Source organism: Anopheles arabiensis, chromosome X (assembly GCF_016920715.1).
Source record: "Anopheles arabiensis isolate DONGOLA chromosome X, AaraD3, whole genome shotgun sequence".
In the NCBI taxonomy this organism is placed as follows: Eukaryota; Metazoa; Arthropoda; class Insecta; order Diptera; family Culicidae; genus Anopheles; species Anopheles arabiensis.
In genome coordinates this window covers 18345295-18363385 of record NC_053519.1, presented here as the reverse complement: position 1 = coordinate 18363385, position 18091 = coordinate 18345295, and the positions used below count along the sequence as shown (strand labels likewise).

At 45.1% G+C, this 18091-nt stretch overlaps 1 protein-coding gene across 2 annotated transcripts in view; it reads left to right on the top strand.

Annotated features, from left to right (window-relative positions):
* Positions 1-18091, top strand: part of LOC120905769 (neuronal acetylcholine receptor subunit alpha-7-like) — a 90479-nt gene that overhangs the window by 32954 nt on the left and 39434 nt on the right. For both annotated transcript variants that reach the window (XM_040316873.1, XM_040316874.1), the window contains 2 exons: positions 8620-8759; positions 11185-11229. In XM_040316873.1, the coding sequence (XP_040172807.1) occupies positions 8620-8759; positions 11185-11229 (185 nt within the window). The remainder of the gene's footprint in view (positions 1-8619; positions 8760-11184; positions 11230-18091) is intronic.

Below are 18091 nucleotides of genomic sequence, written 5' to 3'. Positions count from 1 at the left end.
GGAGCAGGGTTGTTGTGAAAATATGAAACCTTCTCCCTCTGTCTCTCTCTCTATAGCTTATCCGCCCTCTTTCAAACCATCGATCAGAATAGGAAAATTTGGGGGGGGGGAGTGAGAAGCTGTTTTGGGAAACGCTGGGCGCAAAGGGCTGTTGTGTGCAACAGCAGCAGCAATAATCCCGCTCGTTTTTGTGCATTTGGTTGAGCCAGCAAGGCACTGGGCGCGAGGGGTTAAACTCGTAACAAGCTCAAGCGAGGAGCCGCGTTTGCTACACAACCTGGCCGTCTCGAATTTCATTTCAAATTTGCCTTCAAACCGGCCCCAAACTATTTAGCCAGCGCACGTGGAATGAGGTTAAACAGATGTTGCACCGTAACCGTTTCCTGCCGTCCAGGGCGGGGAATATTTGCTGGAGAAGAGTGGAATGGGATTGAGCGTTGGCAAATCGGAAAATCCTCCACCCCTCGCCACATTCTGTGTGCCCGTTTCGGGGCATGGCGGATGTGGCCTGTTTCATAATTTGCTGCTTCCCGACGTGCGCAGCAGCATGGAGTTTCTTCGACCGGCCGATTTCCCTTCGGCATGAATCGACAACCTCGGGGGCGTGGAGCCGCCGGGACGGACGTCCAGGGCAAATTGAAAACACGCATCCACGTGTGTTCCGGTGTGTTTCCCGTCGTGGTGTGTATTTCGCCGGCACCACATACGTCGATTCCGAGCGCTGGGAAAGCGGAAACACGCTTAAAGTGCACATAGAATATTTAACATTCTTCTTTCGGTTTTGTTTGTTGTTTTTTTTTTCTTTTCATATTATGGTCAGGTTAGTCAGGGAAGGAGGTTTTTTGTGTGTTGTTGAACCATTTATAATATTTTTTTACCGAAATCATAAACGTCTTGTATACATACATACAGGCATACGCGCCATTGCCACTGATTGAACTGGCGCGAAATGGCAGTTTTTCGTTTCGGCTAGTTTTAGGATGTCAGCCATTTTTTATTTTTTTCATCCTTACTAAGCTACGCGCCCGAATGATCGCGGGTGGCATTCTTTCGGGCACACTTGACGCTTAACTCAAGCCTAATTGATTTTACGACCTCTCGCGTGCAGCTATTGTCAAGAGCTTTGTGCCCAAAAGGAAAAAAATAAAATCCTTCTCACCTTCCTGCACACACACACACATACTCATAATCGCTCACTATGGCTGTTGGCAATATTCTCTGGTTAAACTCCGGTTTTAGCCCCATCCGTATCACCCAAACAAGGTGGAAAGGTGGAGCAATAAATAAAATTAACGACGTCTACAGAAAATTGATGGGATGATTATTAGGAAGCGGTGAGGGGTGGTGAACGTGCCGAATGGGGGACGGAGTTAAGGCGGGATTGAACATTTATTAATTTTTGTGTCCCTATTGCCACGGAGGAAGTTTTTTTGTGCGTTTCGTGCTTTACTATCCTAGCCTAAAATGCTGAAAACCCTGGCCCTTCTCTATACTACAATACATCAATTTCCAGCGCCGAACAACCGACCCTTCCTTTTCATCTAGCTCTCCTGGTGTGAGAGGAGCGGCGGAAGGGCTCGCCCGTTTTTCTACCATACATTCGCTAAATTAAACGTTGACAGATTTAAGCCGTGAAGAGCAAACGTGGCCGGAACGTATAACACGTCGCACGGCACTGCGAGGAGGAGAGTGTGCGATTTCTCGGTACGATTCATCCTGCTCAAAATATTGTGATATACGAAGCCGGAGTGTGTATGTGTGTTACTTTGCCAGATTTCCACTGGAAATCATACTTTTATGGGTGTCTTTATTTCGCAACCAAGGCTGCGAAGCTGTACGTTCGCAATGTTTGGTATGAGCAATGGTTCCAGGTATTTGTAGCCTCGTCTTCTTGGGGTGTTCTTAACGCCGGCTTAAGCTCATTTCGGATGTGATGTGATCTTTGCCTTGAAAGCTCCTGGACACAGGCGACGATGAGGTACCGAGCTCTGCACTGTTGCATTCCCCAGTGAAGCTAGCTCTTCTGTGCCCCATAAATAGCATCGCGAGCTGTTGCGGAGTGTGCGTGTCTAATGGTGATAATAACGATAAGGCTCTTGTAGAATTTGCAACTGGAAGGTGATGTTATAGATCGTTGAAGCCACTTACAAATGCGAAAATTTGCTTCGAAGCGTATAGAATAATAACCAACGGGATTATTGACGGGATTTACTTGCGATGGGAGTTCTAGAGAATGGATTGCAAAGAAAGTGCTCTTCATGCTCCATAAATTTCCAGTACCTGTGATTGCCTCTGTATGCTATATTTCTCCATGTTCATGGAAATGTTTTAGAAACGCCACTCGCGGGAACAATGGAATCTATCTGACATGTGCAGGATTCTCAAAATTGATATCCATATAGTGACACTTGGAAAGCTTACCGGTGTGCTCAGTGCGGCAGAATGACTCTTCTCATAGTCCATGCGGTCAGTGTGGAATTTAATCGCTCCCAGTTCCCACAAGCAAACAAGGTGCCAGAGTTCCAATAGAAACGCTGTTCCGCTTAAGGCTATCAAACGTATCAATCGCAATATAAAGCATGATAGGTGTGCCGAACATCTTCTCAGTAATGCGTGCTAAACCGTGAAAGGGATACATTCCATTGGAAACCGATAAAGAAAAAAAATCAATAGATCGGCAGGGGGATGGGTTTTTTTTTGCCCCCCTTTTCTCGGATGACGGATCTTTTCCAATCCAATCTGTGCACAAATGGGCAGAGAACTCTCCACAGCTGATTGTATGTGTATCAAACCTGGCAGTGTGTATGCAAACGGCACCATCTTCCGTATCGCACAACTGCCGCAGGCATGCAAATAAAGAAACATTCCTCCCATCCCATCCATACCACCACGGATGGTAAACTTGGACGGATTTTTGATCTGGATTGATGACCTACTAATGGATTCCGGATTTTAGCCGACTTTCTCTACACACACTCTCCCTCGTTCTCGCTCTCGCTCTCTCTCTCTCTATCTCTCTCTCTCTCTTTCTTTCTTTCTTTCGCTCTTAATACATCCTGTTCGTTTTCAGCCAATTGTAAGCTATTTTTATGTTAATTTCCTAGACAGCCCAGACCAGACACGGGCAGTACATTGGCCGTGGCGGGACATCCCCTTCCTCTTCTCTCTTTCCCTCTTTGGCGATTACGCAAACAAACTCTCCTCGCAAGAATGGAGAAGGGGAAGCGGATCCATTGTAACGCTTTCCTTCCACCTAGCGACAATTCTGTTTGACTTTCTAATCCACTCCGCCCACGAGTGTCTCCCACACACTTCCTTTTTTTTTTTGCAGAGGAAATCAAGACGACAAAAAATCTTCCCTTCAGCAGCAGCGAAATGAAACCTCACCCATCTTCTCACTGACTGGCTGGTCCACGCTGATCAAATATTTGCATTCTCTCATGCAGCTATCAATGGCACTCCGGTTCGCTTCGAGATGGGAGTGCGAATGGAGGGGTTTTTCGGTCGTTCGAAATTGAATTTCAAATCAAACACTGCTTTGTCATTATTTCGCAATCTGCATGCATCTTTGCAGTGGCACGAGGCCCGGCATCGATACGTCACAGCGGTGACGACATGTCGGCATATCCCAAACATGTGCGCACTTCCGGTTTCAATTTTAATTGGGTGGACGTTTTTGTTTTGTGTTTTGGACACGACGTCGGTTTGGCTTATTTGAAGAAGCCCCAATTTTCAAGCTTGTAAACATCGCTTCGAGAATCGCAAGTATTGCCTCCTGAAAAGATGTGTTCGAACCGAAATTTACCCTGCGTTCAGTTGAAATAGAAAGGAAACTTACTTTCCATCTACCAAATCACATCCATCCGGTTACGAATGCTTGGCACACAAATTCGGCTCATCCGGATTTGAACAAACAAAAAAAAAACACACAAATTCCAGCAACCCTAGCCGACGACTCGGTTGAAGTGCACTCGAACTCGAGCTGACGGCGAAAACAATAACAAAAAAAAATGGAAATCGGGAGACAAAAGCGCCATCGCAAACCAAACGAAGGAAATGAAATCCGGAAACCGGGAACAAGCCACCACCCACCCACCCAGCCCAAAATACCAGCAAAGCGTTGCTGCTGCCAGAGTGGGACGTCACTGGCAGATGTTATTATCATAAAACATACCCCATCCGCCCCCGCCCCGGCCACCTTGCGTAGAGCTAGATTATGTCGCAGCAGCTGGGATCGGTGCGCTAGGAAAGACACTGGTCCGTTGCCACAGTGTGTGTGTATCCAAGCGCGTGCAGCAGAAATGTATGTTCTAGTCATTCAACCATGCACCCTCCATCCTTCACCCTTCCTATAACCCTTTCGCCGTGTAATGCTGCAAATATTTTTCGATCATTTCTCCTCCGCTTGTATGTGTGTCTATGTGTATGTTCATTTCCGTTGCATAATTCTTCTTCCTCGCCACGACCTTTGCTGCCAGTCTACGCCAGATATTGGTTCATCCTTAGCAACATTTCTTCTTCTACCGTTGGCTTTTCCGCTCTCTCTCCCCGCGTTCGTTGGTTAAACACGTTTTTCCAATCCAACCCGTTTTGCGTGAATTTTGCATCCAGAATGTGACAAAAGAGCAACTCGCGGCGCGGCATCTCACAGAGGGATACAAATTAATTGGCAAACGTAGCGGCCAATCGTGTGCCACCCATAGCTACCCCTTTCATCATTCGCTCTTTCCTTCCTTGCTGCTGTTCGGCAATCGTCGAAAGAAAAAACATTAAATGTGGAATTTTACGATCGACATGATTGCATCGGAAAACTCGAAATCGTTCACACCAGAGCTGGCGTGAAAGAGATAGCGAGACTGAATGAGCCAGAGTTAGAGAAAGAACACGCACACACACACACAAACACTCAAAAATCGATGTCAAAAACGAAACGATCAAACGTCCTTTCGGCGTTAGCATTTGATTTTCCTTGGTCGTCGACACACACACACACACAATATTAATAATAATAAAAAAACACACATACACACAATCCTCGAACCGATTGCTTCGAGTCAATCCAGCGTATCCGTCTCGATTTGAAAACGCTTAAAAACTTCCTTCCTTCCATTCGGGTCGGGTGGGTTGAAGTGTCGAAAAGTTCACTCGATTTACCAGTTTTTTTAGGTTTATTTTTCGAGAGTGTATTTGAATCCGTTTTCTTTTCTTGCCCCGCTTAACGAACTCGGTTCGGGAGTTGGGGAGGCGGAAGCGACCACCATGGCCACCACGTGTGCCAGTCAGTCAAAAGTTTCCCTTCTAATATTTCCTTCCTTCCGTACGCTGGGAATCGATTCCCATAAATTCACAGCTGGCAGCAGCCGTCCGCCTGAACGAGTTCGAATCGCTTCTTGAAGGTTTTACGGAAGGGTGAGGGCGATTTTTTTTTTTGTGCCTTGAACGAATTCGTGAACGAAATGCAATCCCGCGCAGGAACACGGAATGCAGAAATGCCATATTTTATTAAAACAAAAAGCCCCTTTCACTTCACTTGCTCACTCACGCACCCCGCACGTCTCAGCTTTTATTGTGCTCGGTTGTTTCAGTTTCGCCATTGGCTCGGATCCAACGCGTTACGACATTTATGGCAATGATTCATGGACCTAGTTCTTCTAGGCAAATGTCGGCACGCTTGAGAGAGAGAGAGAGAGAGAGAGAGAGAGAGAGAGAGAGATGGATAAAGAGAGCGAGCGAGAAAGGACCGACATGGATGGCAGGTCGAAATCGAACAGATCAAAAAGCGAGCGAAGGAAGTATTTCGACTCCCACGGATGGACCCTTCCCGCCCCCATCACCTAAATTATCAAACGGGAATAGATTACCATGTGTTTTAAAGTTCCGTCCGCATTTGTTTCCCTCCAGACCGTTTCCTGCCATCATTACGGCGGTTACGAGTGTGGTTTTTTGGCAACCGACGCCACAGGCTACGATCATACTAATTTGAAGCTATAAGCGATATTGCGCAAGGACCTGGGTCCATTTTTGTTCCGCCCGGCCTATTCAGCGCCAACAGTGTGGGCAAAGAGAACGGGGGGGGGGGAAACGATCCGGTGCGATACGAAACGATGCCATTTCCATCATCATTGCCAGCTTCCCGAAGCGTTTTCTTCTGTCGCCGGTTACACGTTCCGCTTAAGTGTATGACAATTTTATTGGGGGGTTTTGACCCGCGCGCGCCCGCCGGGTCAATGTCCATACAACGCTGTTTTTCCACACACACACACACAACGTAGTGTATTGCTATTCGGCTTGACAACTGTTAATATACTATTATTTGCACTCTTCGGCTTGGAATGCTAAGTTAGCAGTGTTCGTAACAGGAGCGTACTCGAACCCCAAGTTCAACACCCGCACGGGTACAATTCGCGACAGAAATGTAGTTTTATTCTGTTTTCAGTTGTTTCGTCGTCCCCGTTATTTGAATACGTATAGATAAAAATGTATTGTAATTACTAAACATAATGGTGAACTAATTACTTTAATAGAAGTAAATAGAATCACAATTTCTTCTCCCTTTATCTCAGTGGAAAAATTCAAATCAATTGTTATCCAAAATTATACCGTGCAAGAAAAAAAATTAGAGATTGATTTTTGTTTCTCGAGCAGCCTATCGTAGGAAAAGTTAAGCTTTCACATTAAAGATCCACGTGTTTCGTCTTGCGTGTCTATCACCTACTTTACATAATCGTTCCTAATGCACTTCAAACACACACACACCGTTGCCGTTGCCAACAGCCGTGGCTCTTGTCATCGCCCTGAACCGGTACTTGTTGTGTTACAGCCATCGAGTGAGTCGTTTAGATCCAATGCAGGGCTTCGGTGTACAGCTCGCGTTTTTGTTGAGCTTATCCCCGTGGTGCTTAAATTAGCCCTCCGCAAGCCCACCTTACAACTCCTCTAGTCGTGAGAACCTCCTCTTCCCACCCACGACGAACAACAAAGCAATTGCTTCTGCGAGATTAATTCAAGACACGCGACACATTCGCGCGGGCATGGTGTTACGATAGTGCTTTTTTTTAGTCTGTTGGTGCTTTTTAGGGGAATAATAAACACACAGGACAGGTGGGCGCAGTAAACGGTTGTTTGATGCATTATGGGAAGCATTCGGTGCGCAAACCGCGTGCAACCTTCGATCTAACCGCGTACTATACCCTCTGATTTTTTTCTTTGCACTTTATCTTCGTTCTTTGCCTTCCTCATTCATTCCAGACTAGAGATGGGAAAGATGAAGTTTTGGGTCGGAATCGATTCCAGCTAGCTCCGAATTTGTGCAGAATTTAATGCAGATAGTAGGTTCGGAGTCAGCTTCCAGAATCGGAATCAATGCCGGAATCGGAATCGACGTCGGAATCGTAATTGGCTCCGGAATTGAAATTGGCTCTTGTATCGGCTCCGGTATCCACTCTGGAATCAGAATAGGCTTCCAAATAAAAATTCATTTCAGCCTCTCTTTGCGAACAGGCGTTTGGATCCAATGTAGCTGCGATTGTATCAATAGTCGTAAAGCATCCAAATTTGGGGCCCTTTCCGTTTTAAATTCGTAGGCTGAAATTTCAGCCTGTCAGCTGTTTGCATTGTATAGCAGTTTTCGAGCAGCTATCAAAGTGGGTATAGTATACAGATGCGCCTATCCTAAGGTGTATGTATTTAAAAGGCTGATTTTTATCGGTTCTGATTCTGAATGAAGATTTAAAGAATGTTTTGGATATTCGTCAAGCTACCAGAAAGCTTGTTTGAGCAAAATTTTTCACCTGTCCTGTCAAAAAGGGCCGTTTAAATTTGGTTATAAACAATATGCTATGAGACCACCTGGTCTACACATACTTTGGTTCTAGATTCCACCACCTGATCTCTTTAATGCACCTTGGGATAAATAAAAACACCACCTTGTTTTGCCATTTTTTCGAGTAGGTACTCGTATCTATTTCGAGCTTTGAGGCTAGAATAATCTCGACTGAAAATTACAAGCTAGTTTTATGCTAGTTATGTGTGGTTTTGTATGGAGTGTTTACATAATTTCAGCCTCCAACTGTCAAACTCCATACAAAAAGCTGACTAGAATCGTGAATGGCCTTTACTGGTAAACAATCCATTTGCAAAATTTCTGATATCAATTCCGAAACTTACTCTGTATTCGGAGCCAGTTCTGATCCAGTTCCAGTTCCGGGACGTTTACGATGTCGGAGCCGATTCTGACTCCGGGTCGATAACGATTCTTCAGCTCCGATTCAGCACCGGAATCGGAATGGATACCGCAATCGGAGTCGGCTCCGGGAACGGCTCAGAAATCCGAATCGATTTCAGAATCATAATGGACTCCGAGCTCCCACCACTACTCCAGATGACATGATCTGGCACAGGAGAAAGGATGGAGCAACATTTGATTTTTTTTTGTTCTCTTTTGATTCGCATCCACGCCATCGTTTTTCGCTAAATAAAAGTTTGTTGATTTTCTGCTGGTGAAAGATTAAGTTGAGTCAAAGGCTTCGCTTCGATGCCCGTTTGCACTTCAATAAATATGTGTGTACGTTTTTTCCTTCTTTTGTTTCGCTGACTGTTGTTTGCCCTTTTCTCTTTCAGTGATTGACGCCGGATACCACGAGAAACGGTTGCTGCACCATCTGCTGGACAACTACAACGTGCTTGAGCGGCCCGTCGTCAACGAGTCGGACCCGCTGCAGCTCAGCTTCGGGCTGACTTTGATGCAAATCATTGACGTGGTAAGTAGACGGCGGGCACCTAACAAACTAGCACTAGCCACGGATCTGATCAGGGAAGCTACAGAAACAGATGAGAGCGAGAAAAAAAAGGCAGCACGGAAAAGCGAGAAGTTTTGTGACGCAATCTCTACGGAAGCAAACGACCTCCTAATGCAGGGCTTGTGGTCCCGATTACCCCCCCTCCCTCCCCCCTCCATCGCGTGTCATGCTCCCGATTATCCACTCCACGTGGAGTTAACGGTCGCTTTGGCCATCATCGTGTTTTTTTTTTCTCACTCCCATATTGAAAATAGAGACCGAAACAAGCGTAAATCCTAACACCGAGCGAACCCACCAGCGGAAGCTGGACGCTTGGAATCACATGACCCACGGCAGGAAATGGAATCCAAACTTTGCTCTATCGCTTGTCGGGCGGCTTGGGGTCGCGCAACGGCCACACTCCACTCCTTGCAGGAAACCCTGTGGCCTGGGCGTAATGTAATCGGATTCAGTAGCTCAGAACTTTGCCTTTCACTTTGTTCCCGAAAAAAAGTTGTGGCGCGAGTCTCGGTTCGGGGCGGTGGATGAGTGACTCGGACATCTCGTACCGGCTGAGCTCCCCGCTCCTCCCCGCCGATCTAATGCTACGGGTGCAGCAAATGTTTGGAGTCAGAGAAGGACAAAAAAATGCCCACATAGAACAAAAAAAAAACAATCATCCATACCTAACCGAGAAGTGCTTGGTGTGGTGTTGGAAGTTGGCGCGAACTCCGACGTTACACACTGAAGGGCGGGAGCGGTTCCTTTTTTTTTATTTTGATTCCAGAAACAAAAGGCCGTGAGTTGGCATCCTCTTTCGGGCAACAGGACATTGCAGCTTGCTCGCTGTAGTTCGACTGTGGCCGAAGGTTGGCGGAGGCACAAGTGGTCGTGTCGATAATTTAACACATTCCCAGAACCTCCATCCCTGCCCGCAGTAATACGTTCTGAAATATGGCTCCCCCTTCCTCTTGTTCCAACACGAAACACAGCACGTATGTCACGCAACTTCGCACCAAGAGTAACAGTCGGTCCACGTCCACGTTTCTCACCAAAATACTCATGCGGGACATGATTTCCGTGCGCCGTGGCACAGCTGCACCAAAACCACGGTTTCAGACCGGAGGACGGGCGAAAAACGGGCAAGCCGATGAAAGTTTTCGTCACTTTTCGCCCTTTTACGCCCCTCTACACACACACACACACACACACACACACACACACACACACACTCGCAAGGACAGACACGCACACAGCACTCCAGAAACAGTCCACGCAGAAGAAACGCGTGGAAAGTCCACGACCCAGTCTTATGTGTTTTTTTTTTTTGGTTTGTCGTTGGAGACGAAGTAAGCGACCGACGATGGCCCAAAAAAAACTTTGGCATTCAACGCACTTGGAAAGTTTTTCATTTTAACCATTATCCCCCGCTCTCCACCACCCTCTGTGTTAAAGAATGTCCTCTCAAAAATTGCAACCCATAAAGTGGATACGCAAGTGTGTGTGCCATACCCAGCTGCAGAAGAAGGATTGGTGCGAGAACGTACTCGGGGAAAATTATTTCAAAAATTTCACATTCCGCCTGCCCGGACGGGTTCCTGGCCGATTGCCTTCCGGGTGTCGCGCGGGACTGTGTATCAGTGGGCTGACGCATATTTAAGCACGCGTTCGGTTCTTGCGAGACGCGTTGTAGGACGGAAGTAGGCAAAACAAGAAAGAAAGTACGAACAACAACAACAACAGCAAAAAAGACCCCATCACATTTCGAAACGGGACGGGTTTCGGCACGGGCTTTTTAAAACGAAGCGCGCACACGAAGCATATCATCCAGTGTGACAACAACTGGCAGTTTTCGCCCCTTTCCAGTCGGGAGCTCAAAACAATGCACACGCACATGCGATGATGGTGTGATGACGGCAGCAGCCGAGCAGGGAGTTGAGGCGGCTGACGTGACAACTTCTGCGCGGAAAAGGGCACGGGCGCCTGGAATGTCGTGGGAAGATGATGTGTCGTAAAGACGCCAAATTACCATCACCGACATGCAACATGGTACACTGGCGGGGATTTTGGATGGCGGGCGAACGGGTCGCTCAGTGGTTTGATCTTGATTAAAAAATTGTTGACGAAAGTCACGTTCGCACAATGCCGCATGCGATGCCTAGAAGGATGGAACTGGGAGACTTCGAACACGCGTGCCCATTTTAGGCAGCGTTGAAGAGCGGTACAAATTGAAGAAACACATCAATTGCATCAAGTTTGGCCAAACTATCACCACCCACTGTTCCAAGCTCCTGAATAGGTTCTCGCGCAGCTTCTTAGGATTTGAGTGCATGTTACTTGAATGTTCATGACTGTGCTTCAGCAAAGATTACAATCAATTGGTAATTGAAAACTTTCTTTCTTGCAGGACGAAAAGAATCAGCTCCTAATCACAAACATTTGGTTGAAATTGGTAAGTACGCGCTGTACGTTTTACCAGCATATGTTAACACTGTTAAAAATTAACTTGACCAAAGACTTCATCAAATTCAATATATATTTTAACGGATTGTCTGCAACATCTTGTATAACTGGGGAAAGATTCGTTATGCACATGTATCGGGTACAAACAATGCATTCATCAGTGCAGTTTTTTTTTATACATGCCTGCATGTACCTGTTTCCGATTTGTGAGATTTCCGTAGTATTATTCAAAAACGTATTGAAAATGTACAGAGAGCAGCAAACAATACGACACAGTATTATGTACGACGCAAATCAACAAGCTAACAGCTCCATTGTTCTGTTTTTGCTCCTAATTTGCGCACTATCACCATATTCGATCCGTAATCTCGTTGAAAATTTCCGTAAAGCTTAATAATCAATTCAAACTGTGCTTGAAAGTTTATTAATTATTCTTCCTAATGGGATAGTTACAGTCGTTGCCACCCAATTACCGCTCTAAGGCATCATTTTTTGACGCATCAATTTGAAGCGCACTTAAAAATGTATGCCTTAGAAACAAAAAATGATGTACACTGTCCAAAATTAGTGCCTTCGAAACAAAAATAGGTAAGTTAGAATCAAAATTTAGCGGCAACGACTGTAATGGTGGATGTTAAACAACAAGAAGGTTACAGAAAACTCTAGATCTTTACATAATTCTACCTTTCCATCTTATATAGTTAGTTCTGCTATACAACTACAACATACATTCATGATGACGGCCGCAATTCAAATCATCTTCTAAGAGTTACCTTAATTAAAAATATTATGTTGAGTAAAGTCTATTTTGATCAATTATGTTACATAAACATATTCATATGCATGTACAGATGACTCTCAAGATACACCCCCTCGAGTTACGAAGATAATTATGTGCACATTCGAAAGTAACCCTGTATATGTATACAGGTGTCTCAAGGGTATATATATATATATATATATGTATATATATATATATATATATATATATATATATATATATATATATATATATATATATATATATATATATATATATATATATACATATATATATGGTATATGTTTTCCAAACCGGACTGTACTCGTCAACTCGTACGACTTAAAAACATGCCCGTCATGGGTTCAATCCCCAAATAGACCGCGCCGCCATACGTAGGATTGACTATCCTGAGAGGACAATTAGTCACTGAAAGCCAAGCCCACAAGTGGGTACAGGCAGGCCTTGACCGACATCGGTTGTTGAGCCAAAGAAGAAGAGGAAGATATATTTTTCAACAGCTATCAGATGGTGTATTTGCTTCAAAATAAAATTTCAATTTTTACACATGATTTCTAACACATCACATCACATAAACTGTCAAACTCAATTCAGCTTGAGATGTGTTGAAAATCATGCTGAAGAAATTATTAATTATGATGATGAAAATGAAACCTCAGATTAATGTGGATTAACATCTTTCACGCGGTGAATAAGAACGTTTACAATCAAAACTGACTCTTAAAATCCTGTAATGTATTAATTTTCACCCTTATTACAAATTACAGTTAATCCGTTCCAATGACTCACTCGTTATGCGGGAGGTTTTTTTTTCAGACAATTTGTATGAAAAGTGAAATAATTGGTTCCAGGTCAAAAACATGCTTGTATATAGGGATTATATGCATCACAATCATACGGAACACCTCAAAGTGGTACCAGTAATCCATTGATCAATTCATAATATCGAAATGTTCGCCATCGTGAACAAGGAGAGCAGGAATGCATGCAAGAACTCACTCATCAATGCACCTCACACTTATGAAAAACACGCTGCTGTGGGAGGTTCCCTAAAATCCACGTCCTGCCCAATTCCACGGCCGAAGCCGAAGAGAGCCTCCAATATTGTCATATAAGAAGGAGAGAAATGGAGCACTTAAACTGAAGACACTACCTCACTCACTCCACTTGTCGATAAGCGCAGCAAATCTCTCAGCTCCGCTATCTGATCTGAAAAGCGTTATATCGCCCGCTCGGCGTTTTCAATTTTTGTATGACTTCGTAAGTTTTAGACTGGCAGTGGGTGTTAATGTGTCATCTTCCTTACACTTTTGATTCACACTTACACCTGCCTGTTGTGCAAATAGCTTGATATTTAATCATTTTTAGTATTTTTTTTATAGAGACTTTGAGCCAATTGGCCTCATTTGTCTCTTAATAAATTCATAGTATTGAATCTCTCGAAATAAAATTGTTCGTTATGCGAGATTTTACTCATTAAGCGGGATATTCGTAAAACATTCAGATTTGTTCGTTATGCAAAAAAATCATTATAAGGGGTACTCGTTATGAGGGGTTTCACTGTATATACTGGAGGTTCGCTGAAGTGATTCTCAGTTAACGAACACTTAACATGAACAAAACATGAAACATCCGGAATTTCATGAAGAGAAATGTGTCGCAAATGTGAATTTTTCAAACAAATTTAGGGTATCTTGCCTACGTTTGCTATTGATTTATGTTATTACACGAATTACTATACTTTATATCAACATAAATGAAAAAAAAAAATTGGTATGTTTATTTCAGTCAACGCCAATCAAAACAATTAATCCATAGAAACATTGTTCGTTAACTGGAGCTTGTTTACCTCTCAGTTAGCGGTCACCTACTATATGTATATATAATTAAAGCAATACGGCCTTTGCAGACCATTCCTACGGAATGAAAAATATATATATTATGAGTTACATATGCATGTACATTTAATTGCAAATACGGTGACGTCCTTATAATCAGAAACTTCTTCAGGCCGTATCAATCGACTGCTGTTACTTATTTCATTTCGATTGGTAATTACTTTACTGGCAGGACCATCCAAAACGGTATCATGTGTCCACTCTGTGCTTCCTTGGCAACTGATCCATCCGAAACCGTTAACCGTCAGATGTAGATCGACGTCCGTAGCTGACATTTGCAGGGATCGGCTTCGCTTGCCCCTTTTCCTTCCGCCTTTTGGCCCTGGCTTCTGCCAGGACGTATGCAACACGCGTCAATTAAAAGTCGGATTGGTGGTCACTAGAGAAACGGGAAGCCACAGAAGAAATTACGATGTTTATCAATGTAACGAAAGCGAAAACGTACACACATATAGCAAAAAAAAACAAGCAAACTCATACACTGACATACACACACATACAAACATACACACAAACGGGCAAAATTGCGTGCGCAGAGCAATCGTCCAGCAATCAAATGGGCAAACAATCACGGGCACCCGACGCGCTCACTAATGACAGATGCTGTTGCTGACGTGACATGGTGACATTTAATTGCTGCCGATGGTTTCCTTTCCACCGTTCCCGAAAATGCGGGACCCTCGGGCAACAGCACGGCACAGACCACTATTGACATTTGGAGGTGGCGGATATTCGGATGCGCTCCACTTTTGTCCGGATTTTTGTCCTTCCAAACATTTCCTTTTCGTCCTTTTGTCCTTTCTGTTCATTCCCTCTTGTTAGTGACGCTCCCGCTCACACGCAAGAATCCTGCTGTCCCCCGATTTCGGGGAAAGGGGCCCGATGATGATGTTGTCCACGGTTTGATGAATAGTAGTAATTACCTATTGGTGATCCGGTGGCACAACCGGCGGGGCAAGAAATCAATCAACCTGTGCTGCTGAAGCTGGATTTACAGGTGGATTACCTTGCCAACATTCGGGCGCAATCAGGTTGGCAGCTTTCCAGGCTGGATAGCAGGTAGCACCAGCGGGAGGGGTTAAGCGAGATAAAACATGGCGCTCCATTGACACGCCATCATTTTAAAGCTGCTTCATCTGTACCTAATGTTACAAGCGGGTGGCGTCAAACCCGAGAGCGCAAACCCTGGAAGCGTCCGGCGAACACTTAAAGCGACTTATCGTGAAGGGTTTCCGTACGCTGGAAAACAATGTCCAATGTTTATGATGATTATGTCGCTACCGTTAGTGGCGCTGCTAATCCAACGTGTCGCGTAGCGACTGGGCGTGCACTCATCACGCTACACGCTGCTCGGTTTTATGTGCCCTGTTGTTTCGGTTTTACGACCGGCCGGATGTGTGTGTGTGTGTTTTTTTTTTGTGCCACGTTCACTTTCGGTTACATTTGTCTAATGTAACGAACGAACAATCGAACCGTTGCCCTGGAACATAGGCCAAGATTATTGGGCAATCATTTCGCAATAGTTGTTTTCCGAAATCGAAAGACAATCACATTACGCGCATCGAGCAGAACGCCGTAGCAGTGCGCCTAAATATGGGCAAACGCTCGTTCCAGCCTCTTGAAGGAAAGGTAAACGTCTAAACCGTACCGTCTGAGCGATGCGTTAGTGACACTTCAAGCCCGAGGCACGTTCGCCACGTTCATTTGCAAAAATTACCAATTAAAACGAATCTCCAATCCATCGTTAGAGGGTTCGTTAGAGGGCACGGGTGTGCCGCAGAAGTCGTTAAGGTTAACGCGCTGGAGTACCTGTCACCGTACCACCGTGCTATGGCGTGTACAGGGTGCGGCACAATGCACTACTCCTTGCAGGGAATTGAATCTACCGCAGCAAATTCTTTTCCCTTCCAAACGCACACACCAACACACAACCACACACACACATACACATACTAACAATATAAGTGTGGCCGATGAGACGAGCAGCCCTGTTTCCCACTTGACGTCCACAGAATGAAGTGCACTTTAGGCATGGTCGGTCATTAGTTGACGACTAGACGGAATGTCTTCAGGTCGACCCTGGTGCTTCCTTGAAGCGGTCTGAAAAAAAAAACATACACACACACACACACACACACACACACACAAACACACAGAAAAAAAACACGTATCCTGAACGACAGGCACAGCGGTGCACCGGTTAGGTTGGGCTATTTCATTCATTGCGAATAGCGCTGGCCCCCGTACTCACATCGTTTTCACTTTTGTCACGACATTCTCGGACACCGCCACCAGCCCTCGGCCCTTTCCAAGCACCTTTAAGCCGGAGCAGGCCATCCATGATGATGAGTTACCACACGAATCCACGAGACCTGTCACTTTAAGTGGACTATAAATCAGCGCCATCTACACCGCCGGTGCACCCCCGTACCCATCACGCGGCTGACTTTGTGCGCGCTTGTCAAGTACACGATGGTTTGCAGAGTTTATGCCATCAATCACGAGTGGTAGAATGAAAAAAAGAAGCACAAATACACACACATACACATGAAACAAAGCTATGGTGCACAGCAGCTTCACACAGCAGCCTATGCCACAGAGGCCACCTACATCATTGGAAACAGGTACCAGGCTGACAAGTGCTCCACTGCGCGTCTTGCAAATATGCGCACGGTCGAGGTTGCTTTTTTATAGGTTGGAGCGTCGTGGTCCTTTTCGACGACGCAGAGCGACGAGTTGTCGCACTTCAATGTCCATGAATGTGTCTTGTTTTGTTGTTGTTGTTGTTGTTGTTGCTGATGCAAAAGGATACGGTTTTCTTTCGGCTGCAGAGTGTCCACCAATTGAATAGACTTTACTGCAGAGCTTTTACTGCCGCCTGAGAGCTCATTGAACTGCCTGCCCGCAGCCAAAATACAGGTCAGGTATTTTTCAGGTATTTGAAGACTGCCGCGCACGAGTCGACCCGAGCGTGTCATTTGATTGCTCCAACTTTTATTTATTTTTAAGCAGAGCTTTTGAAGCTGATTGACCTCGGACCTGGCCGACGAAAACTTGAGTGTTTTTTCTCCCTTTCCTGCGATAGGGGGACGAAGTCCCTATCTTGACGCTAACATCTTTGCCTGGGTTCACAATGCACAATGAGTGGCGGTTACCGTCACAAATGTCCAAAAGTTTACTTTATTTAGGCATTCAAAGCATCGATGTCTTAGCAATAAAGCGACAATTTTTGAAGAAAACTGTGCATGCCTTTAGCCGCTCATCAGGATCATGCAGTGGGCGTTTTTCAAACGATGTCGTTTAAAGCACTAAATTGAGATACATTTCTGATTTTGAAAAAAAGGGATACTTTCGGCTCTACAAAGCACTCACTGTGCGCTACAAACACACAGCAACGGAAACAACAGCAAAAAAGGCTAATCGTGCCCTTTTACGATTGACCTGTCCGGGACCGGCGGGCCGAGGGGTTGCTCCAATTGACCTTCGATTGGATTGCCTTATCTTTGCGGCATACCGCGCAGACCGTGCTCGTCGTCGCCCTTCCAATCAATGCGAGTGCGCCTCCTTGGGGCCAGCGGAAGCGGCGGAAACGGCCGAGCACCGGAAAGGGATACCCTAATGATCGATGATCTTCGTAATAGAATTGATTTCTCGATTGATCTTTTCAACTTTTCCTCCCTCGCCTGGTCGCCTCTTGCCGGAAAAGCGCTGGCGATGGAACAGCGAGACAGTGAAAGGAAAACTCCCGGAACGCCTTTCGCATTCGTCGTTAGCAGCTGGAAAGGGGCGTAACGATGTCTCGGCATCGATGGCTGAGGTGGACCACCGAGCGAACTCAGCGATGGGCTGTGTGTGGGTGTTTTTTGATGCGCTTCAAATCCACAATGGAACGGCTAAGCGATAACGTAAAAAATGAGCAGAAAGCAAAAAAGGAAAAGCCACAAACCCGGCGAATCACTTAAAATATGCGAAAATATTTATACCATAGCGTTTTTTTGTGAGAAACGCACCAAACAGGCCCAAAATACGAAGAATTCCAAGAGAACAAAAAAATGAGACCATCGATACAGGAAAATGATTAGAAACCCTTTTTAACGCCCCATTTTCAACGATATTTGCCTTGCCAGTCCATGATGACACTCGCATAAACGTCTCAACATAAGAGAAAGCAG